At 36.6% G+C, this 17,970-nt stretch overlaps 1 protein-coding gene across 1 annotated transcript in view; it reads left to right on the top strand.

The window, feature by feature from the left end:
* Positions 1-17,970, top strand: part of LOC149836107 (suppressor of mec-8 and unc-52 protein homolog 1) — a 71,425-nt gene that overhangs the window by 12,768 nt on the left and 40,687 nt on the right. The window contains exons 7-9 of the mRNA XM_090010787.1: positions 7,407-7,493; positions 7,571-7,624; positions 8,451-8,546. Coding sequence (XP_089866913.1) covers positions 7,407-7,493; positions 7,571-7,624; positions 8,451-8,546 — 237 coding nt within the window. The remainder of the gene's footprint in view (positions 1-7,406; positions 7,494-7,570; positions 7,625-8,450; positions 8,547-17,970) is intronic.

Genomic DNA, 17,970 nt, shown 5'->3' with positions numbered 1-17,970 from the left:
ATTGTCCATAATTCCTCGGCTTGAACTCACAAAGTCCAAAATGAGCCAAAATCTATCTCCTGGCTGTTCATAATCTTAAACACATCATTCATTGAATATATGTGAAGAATGCATCATGAAATTGTGCTTACTCTATGGTCTGCATATATCCTCTTGTTGCCCAAACCAAAGAATTTAAATTCAATAAGTTATTTATTCATAAATGCAATTCTATTACTCATAATGAAAAAAATGATGACAAACATTAGAGGACCTGGCGTCTTGTAAATTTTGTGTTACCAGGCAGCATAATTGTTCAACAATGATCAATAGCAACATGAAAGAAAGGGACTGTCTTTTGAGGGCTGGAGTAATAATTTAACATTGTGACTGAATGTATAAAGCAATGTTATTTGTACAGATTTGGGATTATCCATTTAATTCCTACATAGTTTAAACAGTTAAAATAGCATGTAATAGGCAAAATGTAAAAGAATTATTAGATTTCACATGTCTAATGTCAAAAAAGGCTGGTGGTAGACTGACATTGTCATGACATTGGCATCATTACTATGCACTGTCATGGACAACTTATGTCACCTGGGTATGGGTACGGGTACAAGTAGGGCACGGCAATTCCAAAAAATGTGGTTACTGGGACACAACTATATATATATATATATAAAAGAAGAGAATTTGATATTTTGAATATAAACGAAAGTTAAATGGAATTTTTGAAAAAGAGGATGAATTTAATATTTTGAATTTAAAAGAAGTTAAAATGAATTTTTTGAAGAAGAGGAGGGGCTGTTAAAATAAATTTTCTTTTCTTTTTATAATAAAGAGAAAAGAGACCCCCACCGTCCCTCTCTCTCTCTTTTAGTGATCCCTAAACAAGGAGCATGAGGAGGAGGAGAAGAAGAAGTTGAAGGAAAACCGAGGAGGAGGAGGAAGAGGAGGAGAAGAAGAAGAAGAGAATGAGGGAGGGACATGTTGGTATCTCTCTCTCTCTCTCTCTCCCCTTCTTCTTCTTGTTTTCCTTCATTATCTCTCTCTCTCCTCTTCTTGTTCTCCTCATCATGCAATCGAAGGTGGAAAGGGGGCAAGGGTTTTGAAAAAGGGGCTTCGGGTGAAATAACGAAAACAAACTAAGAGAGCGAGAGGGTTTCGGGGGGAAGGGGTGTCGATTTTGCTTTTTTTTTTTGTTTTTTTGAGTTTTGCGTCTGAATTAGACCCAAACTGGCGCAGTGCGGGATCCGACCAGCGCCGCACGGTACCCGTACCCATGTTGACATGGGTACGACAACCCATTTGGCGTGTTGTGGTGACAATAGTGGACAACTTGCTTTTTAAGAGGTCTGTGTTTCTTTGGGACTTGGGAGGCTCCTTAAGGTGTCACAACTTGGACTTTTTTTCTTTTTGTTTTTAATAACCTTAACATGTTTTAATTTTGTTTTGTCATCTCCATTATTTTATTTTTATGTAAAGAATCCAGTCCCATTAAAGAAGTCATGTATACACAGACCATCATTGTAAAGTCAAAATGAGTATACATGTTGACTTCTTGCATGGATGACTGGATTCTTTAGTTGATATGTTCTAATTATCAAGATAAAATATGATTTACACTCACCCCCAATCCAAGCGATGTCATAGTTGAAAATATTATCACGACTGGGTCTAGATCTCAGATCCAGACCCAATCTGTTTTTAAGTTGTATTTAAACACATGCTCATTAATGGCATGTTGTAAATTCTATACTTTGTGTAAAGGGTGTTTTTGTACCCTAATAAAATGTACGTGTGTATATCTAATACAACATATAGTAGACCCTAATTGAGTGGGGTTTTTCTGCAGCCATCGATATCTCTCTCCCTCTCTGCTTCTCTTTCTCCTGTGTTGAAGGTGGAATACCATTTCTAACATGGTATCAGAGCTATAGATCCCTTGAAGATCGTGTCCAGCCTCCTTGCTATTCTCTAAGGTATTTTCCTCTTGATTTTCATCATTTCTTCCCTTCTCACTCCAACGATTTCTTCTTATCCTGTTTCTTTCCTCTTTCTCTATTCCTCTCTTCATACAACATTTTCTCTTCTGATTTCACCCATAAAATATTTTTTTTTTATTTCCCGCAAATCTAAATTCATGTTTGCGTGATTTCAAAGATTGAAATCACGTCAAACCCGTCCCTTATCTTTCCTCATAATTAAGGTCAAAACTAAATCTGATCTGTCTACTTCTGTGCGTTCGCTGTAGTTCCTTAATTGATTAAGATCATTTTGCCTACCTCTCAACTTTGGAATTTTCCCTTTTAGAAAGAAAATACGATTAGATAAAACACGTTATTTTCATATTAATGTGCCTTCTTGCTGATTGATTCATATTTCTTTTGGAGCAGTTTCTTTTCTTTCTCACTGCATATTTTGTTTTTTGTCTCGGGTCTGCAAGTTTTTTGTCTCGGGTCTGCAAGTCAAAAAAAAAAGCAGTCGAATTTCGAGTTTACTTTGTTTGCTCTAAAAGTGATTTTCCTTTCCAGTCTCTTAATCCTTTTTTTTTTACCCATTGACTATGGACTCATTCCCTTCTTCGCACTCTGGTCTATCTTCCAACTTTCTCAGTCAGCTTGTGTTTGAGAAACTTAACAATTCCAACTTTTTAACCTAGAAGAGACGAATCATCCCATTCATAAGGAGTCAGGATCTTTCTGGACATCTGGATGGCTCTGTTCCTGTCCCTCCAGAGTTCTTATCACAAAAAGGCAAGAATGGAGAGGGTGAAACTTCAATTACATTTGTTAGAAATCCAGAGTATGTATCCTGGATGAAGCGAGATCAGGCTTTTGTTGCCTACATCACTTCCACTTTGTCACAGGAGGTGCTTGTGGCAATCCCAGATGATTGCTCAGCTATGCAGTTATGGCATCGTCTTGTTCAGACATATTCTTAAGTTTCTCAGGCTAGAATTTTATTTTTAAAGAAAGAGTTTCAAATGTTGAGGAATGACTCCATGATGATCATGGAGTACTTAAACAAAATAAAGACTATCACATATCAATTGGCCATCGTGGGTTGCGCGGTCAGTGACAAAGATATGGTGCAACAAACTTTAAGCGGGCTGAGACTCGATTATCACATGATGGTTACTTCCTTGCTGTGTTTGCCAGACTTACCTACATTTGAAGATCTACGTGCTAAGCTCTTACAATATGAGATGACCTTAAAGGGATTCTCTGAAGATATTCACAATCCCATTGGAGCACATGAGGTCCTTGCCACAGGTGTTACTTATGGTCGAGGACGTGGCAGGTGGGAATCTCGGGAAAGGGGAGGTCAAGAGAAGAATGGACAAGGAGCCCGTTGAATTTTACCTACTCCCAGTATGTCTCCTAATCTGCAAAGACAAAGGACGATACCTACCTGCTTTCTCTGCAACAAAAGGGGGCACATAAAAGCAAATTGCTGGTATAACCCGCAAAATCGAGGGAAACAATTGGAGACAAGAAAGGAAACAAATACATTGAAGAATACTGGGGAAGTCAAGCAGCTGTTGTTATTTGCCTTGGGTGAATTGAACATCAAACAGAATGATCACGGTACTTGGTATGTTGATTCTGGTGCAACCACTCATGTTACTGGTGATGCTGGTAAGTTCCTAAATCTTGCTCCTTATGTTGGTAGAAATAGTATTGTCACTGGAGATGGGTCTGATCACCATATTTCGCACATTGGAAATTCTGTAATTCCTATGTCCAACTCTTCTTTTGCTCTTTCAAATGTTATTCATGCTCCTAATATCAAGAAAAATATTGTTTCAGTCTCTAAACTTGTCGATGACATTAATGCTTCAGTCGAGTTTACCACTTTTTCTGTTCATGTTAAGGATCTTCACACGAGGGAAACGTTCGTTGAAGGAAAACGACAAGGGAATATGTACGTTTTCCAAGAGAATCCTTCCTCTCGCGTTCAACCTGTTGATTCCATCTTGAAGCTCACTTTATCATCATAGCTTCTTCTGAGAGTGTTTTTAATCTTTCTGAATGTATTGAGCCGAATCTTTGGCATGGTTGTCTGAGTCATTGTAGTAGTTGTTTTATTGATAAGCTTGTTTCAAGCAGTCTTATTCCCAAGTCAAGTTTGAATTTAAGTGTCTATAATAAAAAATGTTCCAGTTGTCTTCAGTGTAAGAGTCATGTTTTCCCATTTCATTTCATTAATAAAAGAGCTTCAAGACCATTTGAAATTATATGTTATGATGTTTGGGGTCCCGCTCCAGTTCCTTCCATGTCTGACACTAGATATTATCTTATTTTTGCTGATAGCTATTCTCGATATACATGGATCTTCTTCATGAAAAGTAAATCTGAAACCTTCAAATTGTTTTAGAATTTTCATACCTTTGTTCAAAATAAATTCTCTGAGAATATTACGCGTTTCCAATGTGATGGAGGGGTGAGTTCTCTTCAAATGACTTTATTAATTTCCTCCAGACAAATGGAATAAGTAGGCAGGTGTCTTGTCCTCATACACCTCAACAGAATGAGATTGCTGAACGGAAGCATCGCCATATTGTTGAAAGTGTAATGAGCATGATGCATGATAGTAATCTTTTAGTTACCTTGTGGGTAGAGACCTTTCATACAACAGTCTATGTCATAAATTGATTGCCCATGAATATCTTGGAAAACAAATCACCATATTTTTTTTGCATTGTGTGCATCCAAATTATCACGATTTGCGTGTATTTGGGTGTGTATGTTATGTTCATGTTGACAGTTCAATGCAACACAAGTTTCAGGATAAAGCCTTACAGTGTAGATTTGTGAGATATGCTGATGATTACAAAGGATATAGATGCTATGATCCCGTGAGCAAACACATCAAGATATCCAGAAATGTTGTGTTTGATGAATCCAATTTTGGTCATAATGTAGTTACTTCTGAAATTGAAACTTACCACCCTTGGCTCAACTCAGATCTCTTTTTCTAGTATTGATGGTGTTTGCTATACAGACTGTAATCGAAGAGATGAGGCAAACGTGTCTATTGCTGTGCAAAGAACTCAGGAAAGTGTGATCTCTGAATCATCATTGGCTCCCGAAAGGTATAAAGGCATTGTTTACTCTCGACGTGAGAAGGAGATCTTCCCCAACCCTAATCAGGAGCTGAATTCTCCTTCTGCTTCCATTCAATCACCTGTACACAGAAGGTCTACCCGGACTCGGCATCCTAGTGATAGGTGGGTTAGTTATGAGAATTTCACAATGAATTTTCAACTTTTCTTAACCGCCTTGGACAAAGAAGATCAACCCATCACGTTTTATCAAGCAGTAAATTCTAAAAGATGGATTGAAGCTATGAACGAAGAAATAGAGACTCTTCATGAGTGTGGCACTTGGGATATAGTTCCCAGACCACAATCGAAATGTGGTTGGTTCAAAGTGGGTGAATAAGATAAAGTATAAGTCGGATGGTACTATCGAGTGATACAAGGCTCGACTGGTTGCCAAAGGCTTCACACAGGAGCCAGGAGAAGACTATGATGAAACCTTCAGTCCAGTCATAAAAATGGGTACTATCCGCATTATATTGTCATTGGCTACTGAGCACCAATGGACTCTTAGTCAACTGGATGTAAAAAATGCCTTTCTCCATGGAACTCTGAAGGAGGAAGTATATATGGAGCAACCCACTGGGTAGGCTGAAGGGAACTCCAAAGAATACGTGTGCAAATTAAAGAGAGCTATATATGGTCTGAAACAGACATCTCGATCTTGGTTTGATAGTTTCTCTCTTGAAGTAGAAAAATATGGTTTTAGTCGGTCTCTTCTTGACCATTTTTTTTATATTCAAATGCAAGGATATAGTTACCCTGTTATTGATATATGTTGATGACATTATCATTGCAGGTAACTCTAATGAACATATTGAACAAGTCAAAGAACTTTTGAACCACAGATTTAAGATGAAAGATCTTGGTAAATTGCGATATTTTCTTGGAGTAGAAGTTGATAGGACTCCTGAAGGTATGACACTTACTCAACATAAGTATACTGTTGATGTTCTTAGTAAGGCAAGTATGGAGACTGCAAGCCCCTAAGCACACCCAGTGTACTTAATCAGAAACTAAGTTCTCAAGATAGAGATTTGTATGAGGACCGTACTAGATATCGCAGGGTAGTCAGAATGCTTCAGTATCTTACCTTCACTCGACCTGACATTGTCTATTCGGTCAATCAGGTATCCCAGTTCATGCATGAACCACATATTGGACATATGGAAGCTGTTAAATGCATTCTATACAGAAAGAGTATGCATGACCATCACATGCACGAACTTCTTACTTATACAGATGCAGATTGGGCAAGAGATCCAGATGAGCGTAGATCAGTCTCAGGATACTGTGTTTTCATTGGCCTAAATCTTGTCTCCTGGAGCAGTAGAAAACAAAAGGCCATTGCCAGGTCGAGCACAGAAGCTGAATACAGATCAATGGCTGCTGCTACAGCCGAAGTGACATGGATCATACACCTGTTGACAGAAGTAGGAGAATCGATTTCTAAAAGCATTCTCTTGTGTGACAATCAAAGTGCTATCAACATGTCATTCAATCCCATCTATCACAGTCGTGCCAAGCATATTGAAATTGATCAACATTTTGTAAGACAGAAGGTCGAAGAGAAGGAAATTGGACCATAATACGTTCGGACTGCTGATCAAGTTGCTGACTTGTTTACAAAAGGACTTATCAAGGACAGATTTTGGATGTTAAAAGACAAGTTGTTCATGGTTCAAAACCATGTCCAACTTGAGGGAGGGTGAAAAAATTATCACGACTGGGTCTAGATCTCAGATCCAGACCCAATCTGTTTTTTAAGTGGTATTTAAACACATGCTCATTAATGGCATGTTGTAAATTCTATACTTTGTGTAAAGGGTGTTTTTGTACCCTAATAAAATGTACGTGTGTATATCTAATACAACATATAGCAGACCCTAATTGAGTGGGGTTTTTCTGCAGCCATCGATATCTCTCTCCCTCTCTGCTTCTCTTTCTTCTGTGTTGAAGGTGGGATACCATTTCTAACAATAGTACATCTATTCCAAGCGTTCTCTTCTGTAGTGGCTGCCACAGTTGATATTCTGCCTATTGGCCTGAATCTTCTACTGGATCTTTGGTGTTTTTGATTTGTAATGAAGCAGAAAATGAACTTCTAGTAAACAAAACACCTATGAAGTAAAAAACAGTAGGCAGCACCTACTTCTGAAGGTGGGAACCAAGATGCCTAGGCGTTGCCTCAACCCAATAAGATCAAATTGTTAAATAAAAATTTAAAAATTATTCGATTATGATTTTGTATTTCGTTAGCATTTGTGTATGAAAGTTTTAATATCATATGGAATTCAAGTTTTTCTCTGTGGCTTGACAGTTTGGCAAGAAAAATCACCCAGAATGTGCTCGCTTTTCACCAGATGGTCAGTACCTTGTTTCATGCTCAGTTGATGGTTTCGTTGAGGTATGTGGTATGATGTCTGCTTTTGTTTTTTGTGGAAGTTACCTACTACATTCTTACTGATGACTGACCTTTGATAGGTTTGGGATCCCATAAGTGGGAAGCTAAAGAAAGATCTACAATATCAAGCTGATGTGAGCCAACTTTTCTTTATTTGACTACATATGCTATTTATGTTAATGACTTTTTTCACTTTTGCTAGACAAATACGTGTTGAATTTCTGACATCTACTGCTTATAGTAACTGAGATATTGTAAACTTTTATGTTATCTGTGTGAAAAAGGTAAAAACGAAAAAGAAAGTTATGGAATGGGTATCTCATTTTTAGTTTGTTCAAGAACATGGGCTACAGTAATTATTAAAATAAGTTTTTAAATTTTTTTTTTATTGGACAAAATGGTGGTTTCAATTAAAACAAGAGAGGTTGCAAAAAGTTCCAAGATGAAGCGATGTTGGTAATAACTTCAATGAAAATAAAAGCAAATTATAGTATTTAAGTGGGGAAAATAGGTTTCTGATTATGTGAACCAATCTAGGGCAAGTTCTGTCCAGCTTGCTTAGTTGGTGAATTCCCCACATTTCTTCGTTTGGAAAACCCACTCTTTCAAGCCAAATGATCCACAAACAGAGAAATATCCACTATCAGCCGTCATTGTGCCTTTGTTTTCTTCCTGACTTAGCAATGTAGGGCTTACTGTTCATAACTTGGAAATTTGAAACACATGCTTTCTGATTAGTCAGAATGTAGAGGGCTTCTATACTCTGTCCTTCCAACTTAAGATCCTGTTGCTTTTGGGTTATGGGTTCTTAATCACTAAGTATTTCTTGATCTTGAACTTTGGTTTACTGTGGTTATTTCCGGTCAATATTTTTGAGACCTTCTCTTTGTTTTTCTTTTTGGAGATAAAATAAAAGAGCATCCTCTTCTTGAAAACAGCTGATGTTCTGTGAGTTTACAGGATGCTTTTATGATGCATGATGATGCTGTCCTCTGCATGGATTTTAGTAGAGACTCAGAGATACTTGCATCTGGGTCACAAGATGGAAAGATTAAGGTAATTTCTTTTGCAAGTGATTTAAAAGGATACAATATTCTGTTATATTTAGGTTTTCATACATTGTTCTACGTAGTATGATATAGTGTCATTATCTTCAATACACATTTGGTTAGCTCCTTATCTTCAATTACACAGGTTGATTTTTCTACATTTTCTTGTCAAAAGGTTCTGACATTTTAAGTTTTTGGGAACTTGACTGCAAGGTGGCTTATTAACAGATGTTTGCTGAGTGTACATGTCTTCCATTGGTTCCTGCCATAATTAATACTTGACAGCATAATCATTTATGGTATATATGGATGAAGTCACAATGACCATCATCTTCGAAATTTTGTGAGTAGTTAGAATCTTTTTTCCAATTTCAGATGAATAAACATGTGGAGAAGTGTTCAAATGTAATAGCTGTATTGGCAGAGTTGCACAGTTATGTCTGGTCTCTATTAAGTCTTATGTACAATGTGTTACATTTGGTGTGTTACCCCCACTGTATTTATGTGTACGTTACATTCTTTACATGGGTATTTTTTACTTCTTTTAGTAGTGTTTTTGTTTTTGTCCTGTAGTGGGATAGGAGGGATGCCATTCATATATAGTTGTATTCCTTCTTTTCTCACTTAATGAAGTTTCTCTTCTCATCTTCTTCTTTGCTCTCTCTCTCATGGTTGGAACTCTATTACTTTGATATGGTATAAGAGCAATACCCAATCCTAGAGAGAGGTATTTGGTGATCATCTGAAACGGAGGAAGAAGAAACTCCATTCTGGTGCATCAGTTGCCAGTCTCGGTTTGCGTGCCCCAAGAAGGACGTCCATACATTTGTTGCAGTTTGGTTCGATTGAGTTGAGACTTTGCTAGCTCTTGATTTTAGATGATTTCTAAATCAAGAATCATTCGGATCTGAGGTATACTTGATTTTACATTTTTTTTTTCTGATTTTTTGTATAGTGACGTGAATAGTATTCAGATTTGAGAAATCGGCTAGTATTGATCTCATCGGGGGGGTTTCAATGCCCTAGATTTGCATCATTTGGGTTGTTTTTGTGTTAAAAGATATGTCACATGGGTGCGAGTACAGGTACGGGTGTGACACGGGTGCAGAGCAATTTCAAAAATTTTGGACACGGGGACACGACTATATATATATATATATTTTGGTCCGGATATATATATATTTTTAAAATATATATATATATATATATAACAATAATAAGATTGTAAATTTTAAAGCAAAAACAAAAAGTAATTCTATTGAAGTAACAACACAAACTTACCAAAATATAACACATAAAGAAGCTTGTGAGTGCGATAACAACAAAACTTATCCTCATCGTCTGAATTAGAGGGAAGAACATGATCCGGACCTGACCCGAGTCCAAATTAATTTTAATAAATGGACAAAAATAGACTCGGTCAAAGTTGATCAAGTCCAAAATGTGGACAGACTCGGCCCCAGTGCGTTGACCTAGTCCGACACTTAGTTGACCGTGTCTGCCCCGTGTTCGAAGCTGTCCGAAGCCGCACCCGTGTCGGGGCCTGTCGACGCGGGTGCATCGACCTTTTAGCCGAGTCCGTGTGACTTAGGTTAGAAGGCTGTTGATAGCATTCTTGGTGAGAGTTTTGATTGAGTTTTAAAGATTTTTTTGGAGTATATCAAGAGGCAGTAACCGAGTTTTGATATCAAAATCAAGTTTTGGTTGTGAAAATACTTTGATAATGCTGTGCTTTGTTGTCTAAGGCCTGTTCCTTATTAATCAACATCTGTTGACTGGTTATGACGGATATTATGGGGCATTTGAGGTGTTTTTGTTGATGTTCTTCATATCGGCTACATTCATACCTGTGCTGGTGTGAGTTGGTAGTATCAACAACATCTTTGTTCTTTCATTGGTTGTATGTGCATCTTGTTTGGTGCACATTTTGTTGATGTTCTTTATATCGGTTGAGCACATGTGTGCTGGTGTGAGTTGGTAGTATCTGCAGCATAGTGTGTGTGGTGTTCTTTGGTTTCATTGCGATTGGTAGCATAGCGTGTGTGCTGTCTTTTGGTTTCATTGCAGAGAGCATCTTGAAGTTAGTGATATCTTTCTAGTGTTCCGACTGTATACTGTGTATTTGGTCCTGTTGTGCTGTGTTTTCTGTTGTGTGCAGGCCTTTTGATTTGTAGTTGGGGGTTGTAGTTGTGATGGAGAGGGGATAATTAATTCAGCTTGGCCCATTAAAGTTGGATGGGTCATGTGTCAATGGTAGATTTAGTGATGAGAGGATTATTATGTCAGAAGCATCCACAGGTGGCATGAGTGGTATGGGATGCTACTATTGCAAAGAAATGGGGCATATGAAGCGATCATGCCCTGCATTGAAAAAGAAAAGTGGAGGTTCTGCAACTCAATCCATTGGACAAAGTCCTAAGGACAAGAATGGCCATATAGATGATAGTGAAAAGATCCAGTCTGTTGACTTCCATGGAAGGGGTTCTTTTGAGCATCTTGGTGGGAGTCATTTTGGAGTTGATGCAGTAGATGCACCAACAGATTCTCCAATTACAGCTCTTAAATCAGTCATTCACTGTTGCTCCCTCTTTTGACCTCTTTTTCGTTCCCACTTCCTCTTCTTATTTTGCTTGTGCATGTATTTTTTGGTAGTCTTTTTGGGTGATTGATAGTTTCATGAGCATCATGCCATATGACTGCACGAGTCTATTTTAGCCAATTGTCAGTTTTGCAATTCCCCAATTGTTTTGGGATGAAGGCGTAGTTGTTGTTGTTGTTGTTGTCAGTTTTGCAATTGTATTTTCTATATTGCAGATGACTCCTCTATAACTGTATCTAAAGTTGGATCCATTACTCCCAATTCTTGTCCTGGGAGTAAATTAAGGGTATGTTTGATGGTTTGTCCAGGATTGGATGAAATGAACAAAAAAGACGAAACAAAACATTGTTGTGTTCATTCTGTCAAATGTGTACCAAGTCCAACGTTTGTTTGGATTGTACTCAGATGTGTTTCAAATGTCCGTTGTTTGATGGCGATGCACGGACAACTTGGACAGTCATGGATAATGGGTCAGATTACTTCATTTTAGATCGTATGACCTGATCCGTCCACCATTTTACATGTTTTAACAAGTTTATCATGGATTTTTGGCCCATATATGGGTCCAATTATGAAAGTATGCCTAAATTGATGAATTTTTGCCACGAATATGAATCTAAAATGATGCTTTTTGATGTAAAGTATGTCTAAGCATATATAAAACAACTACACAACAACTTTTTCGATATCCCAATGATATAATTGGTATCGGATATGGATCCAAATACGAACATATGTTTAAAATCACACTAAGTTTCAGACTATGAGCAAACCCCCTTCTGTATAAGCTTATATTAGACAAGGGTGTCACACTAATAGGATCAGATTCATCAGAGGCCTTCACACCCAAGCCGAGATTATTAGATCTACTTAGGTTGGAATTGATTATTCTTCAACACTAATTCACATACTTTAATTGAGATACCGAAAAAAATTAGTAGAAAGATAAAATTCTCATAACTGTGTGAAGAAAAAACATGTTCTTGTTGTTGCTGCTGCAACTGTCATTATTTGATAGTCTAGCAGGGGAAGTGCCCTAGACAGGATTCAAACAGTGCAATTTTACGGATCCAGCAATCCAATTCAAGATGCAGGGTTTAGTTTAATATACTTTGATTTTCAGACCAAGTAACAAAAACCAGCAAATCTGGTCCCAACATACAAATTGCAAAAATTACAGGCTCTAAGCAGGTTCATGATCTAGCAATGTTTTGACAGGAATGGGCACAAGTTTAGATGCAAAAGAGTAAACTTTAACCTTCAATTGATGAATATTTATGATACAAATCCCATATAAAAATACTTCCACAGAGACAAAAAGAATGGAATATGAGTTCCATCTGAATTTCGTGCTGAACATGCCAACTAAAATGATGCTTTTTGATGCATCAATGGTATTGTAAAGAGCCACCATTGTCAATAACCATCTTTTGCAGACAAATAATCAATTCACAAGTGTCACACTGTTATCATCGGAAAAATTTTCCCCTCTCTTGCGAGAGAAACGAATTTCGCGAGTCAAACTCAACCAAAGTTTTGAAAATTGGTTTTGACAATTGTTCGCCTCCATTTTGAAAATTTGCGGGAAAATTCCGTGGAATGGGATCCTCCTGTCGGTACGAGATTCAACCGTTCCTGTCGCCTTTATCAGGGGTAATTGAACCAATGATCAATTATGTGCTTTAACTTGACTCAAATATCTAAATTATGCTCTATTTTTCCTAGAATGCACAGAGAATCAGGCTTGTGCTATGAAATTTTGAAAATAATGCAAGTTTTGAAAGGATCATGTTTGCTTGGAAAGTTGAAATATGCTTGGAAAATGCTTGAAAAAGTGCTTGAAATTGGAATTCCTGGGAAAATCATTGAATTTCATTGGAAATAAGAAATTTGCATTGAAAAATGAACACTCAGGAAAACTTGAACTTTGGAAAATCGATTTTGAGATTTGGAATTTTCTTTTCTGAGAAAATGGATTTGAGAACTTTGAGAAAATCTAATAAATTCATTGAAAAAAATTTTTTTTTGAAATGGAAAACAGATTCTCAGGAAACTGGATCCTTAGGAAAATGGGAAATTTGAGAAAATCGATTTCTGAAAATTGGGGATTTTGAAATTTGAGAATTTTAAAACATTGGAAAATCTTGGTTTGAACTTAGGAAATGCTTTGAAATCTTTTTTGAAAACTCGAGATTTTAAGAAAATCAGATCCTGAGAAAGACTTGGAAATTCTTGAGAAAACTGAATTTTCTGAAATTGAAATTGGACAATGAATTTGCAATTTGAATAATATGAATGAATGAATATGAATTTGAAAGGGAATTTCAATTGAGGAATTGGGAAATCCTTTTAAAACTTAAAGAAATGCAGTGCATTTTGAAGTTAGCCTAAGTGTGTAGGCTGAATGTGGCTAATACGAAAATCATAAATCTTGGTTTTCTTCGTATTCTGACCATGGCCATAAATACGAATCCCACCGAGTTTATAAACTCCATAAGAGCTTGTGCACGTGCCATTCGTGTCAACCATAGTGAATTTGAAATAAATATGCATTGAATTATACATCAAATATTGAAATTTGCAGAAATTAAACTATATACAATGCTACCCTATTCTAAGCAGAGAAGTAACTCTTATTCCAAATATTACATTGATTTTTACATTGAATTGAAATAAAAGAAATAAAAACTAAGTCTTCTTCTTGAATGTTCCTGCAAAAATAGAAAACAAGGTTAGCACAAAAATGTAGGTTTTTCTGAATTTATCCGAAAATATGAGAAATTATCAGAAATTATTCAGATATAAACCCAAATTCATACCCCCTTTGATATAAACATGATAAATAATGAATAAATTTCGAAAATAAACTTGAAAATTCGAAATTGGGGTCAAAATGACCAAAATACCCCTTAATGACCTTGAAATCAGGGTTTTCTGAAAGAAATTTTGTAAATTTTAGAATTTTGAAAATCAAATGAAATAAATCAAACACAATATGATGATATGCATGAAAATTTATGAAATTAAAGATTGAAATTTCGAAATTGAGGTCAAAATGACCAAAATACCCCCGATGACAAGACTATGGCCTTGAAACCAAGGTTTTTTGATATAAATTTTGCAAAATTGAAAAATATGAAATGCAATTGAGATTGAAATTAACCCTAATATGATTCTACATGCTTATGTACATGAGCAAAACCCTAAAATGGCGAAAATATCATAAAATATCAAATTTAACCTGATTTTCGCTTGATTTTCGCTTCTGAATTTAAAGATAAACTAACATATGGAGCAAATGAACTTTGAATTAAGCCAAATTTGGTATGGACACCTAAACTAACCCTAAAAACAAAATAAAGCTCGAAAATCTATTTTTTTTGTATTTTTAAGTATAGAAATTCAACTAAAACCCCTAAATTTTGTGATTTTTGCTTAAAATGTTGATTCTAAAGGGGATTTCAGATATCAAACTTTCATAAAAATTTCTCAAATTTTATGGGGTGACAGAGGACAGTAAGGCAAGGATTTGTGCGTTTTACACTTTTTGGTTTTGACCTATGGTCAGAGCTGTGTCACTCCGGCAAGTCGGATCGGAATCCGGCGACTCTAGGATTTGGGGGAAACAGACAGGTTTCGGTAAAAAATGTGGGGAAAATAATAAACAGATGGGAAAAAGGCTGAAATTGTGAGAAAATGTTCCTGAAAAATTGGGGAAAATTTTGTCTTTTTACACTATTTGGATTCAGGTTACAGTTTGGAAAAGGGCACACTGTTATCAGAGACCTAAATCTCTGGAATTTCAGGATATTGAAATCTGTCAGATAGAAAATAAAATTTTGGGAAAAATACTAAAATAGTTCCCAAAATTCTCAAATTTTGGGAAATGACAGGAAAACATGTTAGGAACAACTTTCATGTTGAAAGTTTTTGCAGACGGGCTATGGATTGGACGAAATTAATGCATTAGAGTCTGTCTATACCCTGACGAAGAAAAATCAAGATTTTTCCAGGGGGTTGGGAAATCCGATTTTTGACAGAGGTCAAAACTAACTGGAAAAACCTCAAAATTTCCAGATCATCAGTAGACTCGATTATGAATCCACTTTGATTTTTGGAGAGCAATCCGGATCTCCCACAAGAGTGGTACCAGAGGTTCTTGTCTGCTAAAGCGCAAACTGAAAGTTCAAAAAGGCAGAAAACCCGATTTAGGGTTTGATTTTTAAAATGAAGTTTCAGAACCCGAATCAATCTGGGTTTTTTATGAGAAATCAGAAAAAGATCTACGTTCTTAACATGAAATTATCAGAATTTTACAATGCGAATCGGTACATGAAATAAAGACCGGACTGAACACCTGAATAAAAATGCTATAACTAATATGCAAGTAATAATAAAACTAAGTAAAATACCTATAAAATGGTAAAACTAATTAAACAAAATACCTAAAACGTGTGATTTATATGAAAACCATGCTTAAAATAAAGAAGATCAAGGAGATACAAAGTTGGTTGATGTTGGCTATTGATGAGAAGGACCCAATCCATTCATCGGATGGATCACCTCTCTTACAACCTTGAATATGGTAAATCAAGATTCCACAACCATGAGATATTCCTTTTGATCATATAAATCCAATTTCAAAACTGGCTTTGCAATAGAATCATAAAGAAATTACAAAGGTAAGGGATTTTACCTTGGGAAGGGTCTTTGCTTGGATTGACTAAAGGAAAGGACGGTAGGTGTGGTTGCACCAAGGTTGAAGATGATGGTGATGAAGGTGGGTGCTAGGAAGCTGAAGATGATGGTGATGCTGCTACACTTGGAAGGACTGGAGATGGCTGAATCGGCTGGGAGGAGTGGCTGGAGGAAGGAGGTCCGGCTTGTGAAGGTTGTGATCCAAGGTTGGAGGTGAAGGCTGGACCCGGTGGAAGGTGGTTGGAGCTTGACATGGCTGAACCTGTTGGCCCAAGAGGGCTGGGCATATGTTGGAGATGATTTTCACCAAGAGAGGGGCTGTAGCTGTAGTTGATGGCTGCAGCTGGAGGAAAAGGATGGGCAGCTGCTGAGAGAGAAGAAGAGACTTGGGAAAAGGGCGAGTTAATGTGGGAGAGAGAGAGAGAGAGAGAGAGAGAGAGAGAGAGAGAGAGAGAGAGAGAGAGAGAGAGAGGCGTGAGATCCTCTCCAAAAATGGCCAGCCGTGTGTTATTTTCTAAGTTGATAACTTAGGAAAAAATCCAAATCTTTCCCTAAGTTTTGGGTGGTTAATGAAAAGGGAGCCAAAGGGTTTAAGTGAAGATGGCTGGACCAAGAAGGGAAGAAGGAAAAGGAGGGAAGAAGGAAAGAAAATGAAGAAGAAGGAAAGAGAGAAGAAGAAGAAAAGGAAGAAAAAGAAAAAGAAAAGGAAAGAAAGGAAGAAGAAGAAGGAAAGAAAAGGGGAGAAAGAAAAGAAGGGCTGGAGATTTGGGCAACCATCTTGTGGGTCCCACCTCCAAAAAAAATGCAAAATAAAAATAAAAATAAAAATAAAAATAAAACAAACAAATAATTTTTTTTTTGAAGAGAGACACATTTTTTTTAATAAAAGGAAATGTAAATGAATGGGCCATCTCAGAGCGGGTCCAAATTCCACTTTTGAAATTCATTTTGACGATTAGAGGGGTAAAATAGTCTTCTCAGAAAATTTCCAGACGAAACGAGCTATTTTTGGCAGTTTTTGAAACGAGCTCGGGTTTTGAAGTTCAATACCTTGTTGCGAAGCAAATCCAATGTAGAATTTGAAAATTTAATTTTGAAAGAAATCCAGATTGTTTTTCTCGAGAAAATATTTTAAAATTTATTTTTAGACGAAATGAGCTATTTTTGGCAGTTTTTGAAATGAGCTCGGATTTTGAAGTTTAATACCCCATTGCGAAGCAAATCCAATGTAGAATTTAAAAATTTGAGTTTGAAATAAATCCAGATTATTTTTCTTAAGAAAATATTTCCAAATTTAGACTCCCGGGGGTAAAAATGTCAATTTTGGAAACCCGGGGTTTGAAATTGATTTCTGAAAACTTTTAAAACTCAATCTGGATTGAAATTTATAAAACTGGAGTTCTGGACTTCGAAAATGAAATGAAATGTGATGAAATGTTATGAAATGATGAGAAATGACATGCGAAATGCAGACCCTGAATGAAGAATTTTGGATGTTAGACCCCGATTGACAGCTGTACCAGTTCAAAAAGCATTAAAATTGATAAAATTTGCAAAACAACTCAAGAAATGGTTTTTGCGACTCTACTGGGGTAGAGTGACACTGAAAATTGGGGTTCGAGCTGAATTAAACTGAAATGAGCTAGATTGAGCTGGGTTTTAGAGTTTCAGAACTCATGTGAACTAACCAGACACTGACTCAACTGACCTTTTCGACTAAATTTTCAAGAAAAGCTACCATTTTTAGAGAAATTGTACGGAATGGTCACTGAAGCGAAGTGAATTACGAACCTGAGCTGACTTTGTGCTAAAACAAAGGTCAATAATACTGACATGAACTAAAATTGAAGCTCGAACACTAGCTTAATTGGCTGAACTCAACTCAATTTCAGCTGAAAGAGCTGAAATGAACTAAAATGGGCTCTTGGACACTCAGAAATGGTTTTAAACTGAAACTGGAGCACTTAAACTCCTGGTGAACTCAAGTTAGACTCTGGGGAATATGACTGACTATGAATGACTGACTCAGAGACAATTGGCTTGGATTTGAGTGAGAAATGAGCTCATTTCTGAAGAAATGATCCCATTTTGGCAGGAATTGTCAGAAATGAAAATGGTCTTCTCACTGTGAGCT

Source organism: Nuphar pumila, chromosome 6 (assembly GCF_984573655.1).
Source record: "Nuphar pumila chromosome 6, dmNupPumi1.hap1.1, whole genome shotgun sequence".
In the NCBI taxonomy this organism is placed as follows: domain Eukaryota; kingdom Viridiplantae; phylum Streptophyta; class Magnoliopsida; order Nymphaeales; family Nymphaeaceae; genus Nuphar; species Nuphar pumila.
The sequence above is the reverse complement of the archived record's forward strand: the minus strand, read 5'-3'. Positions and strand labels throughout refer to the sequence as shown.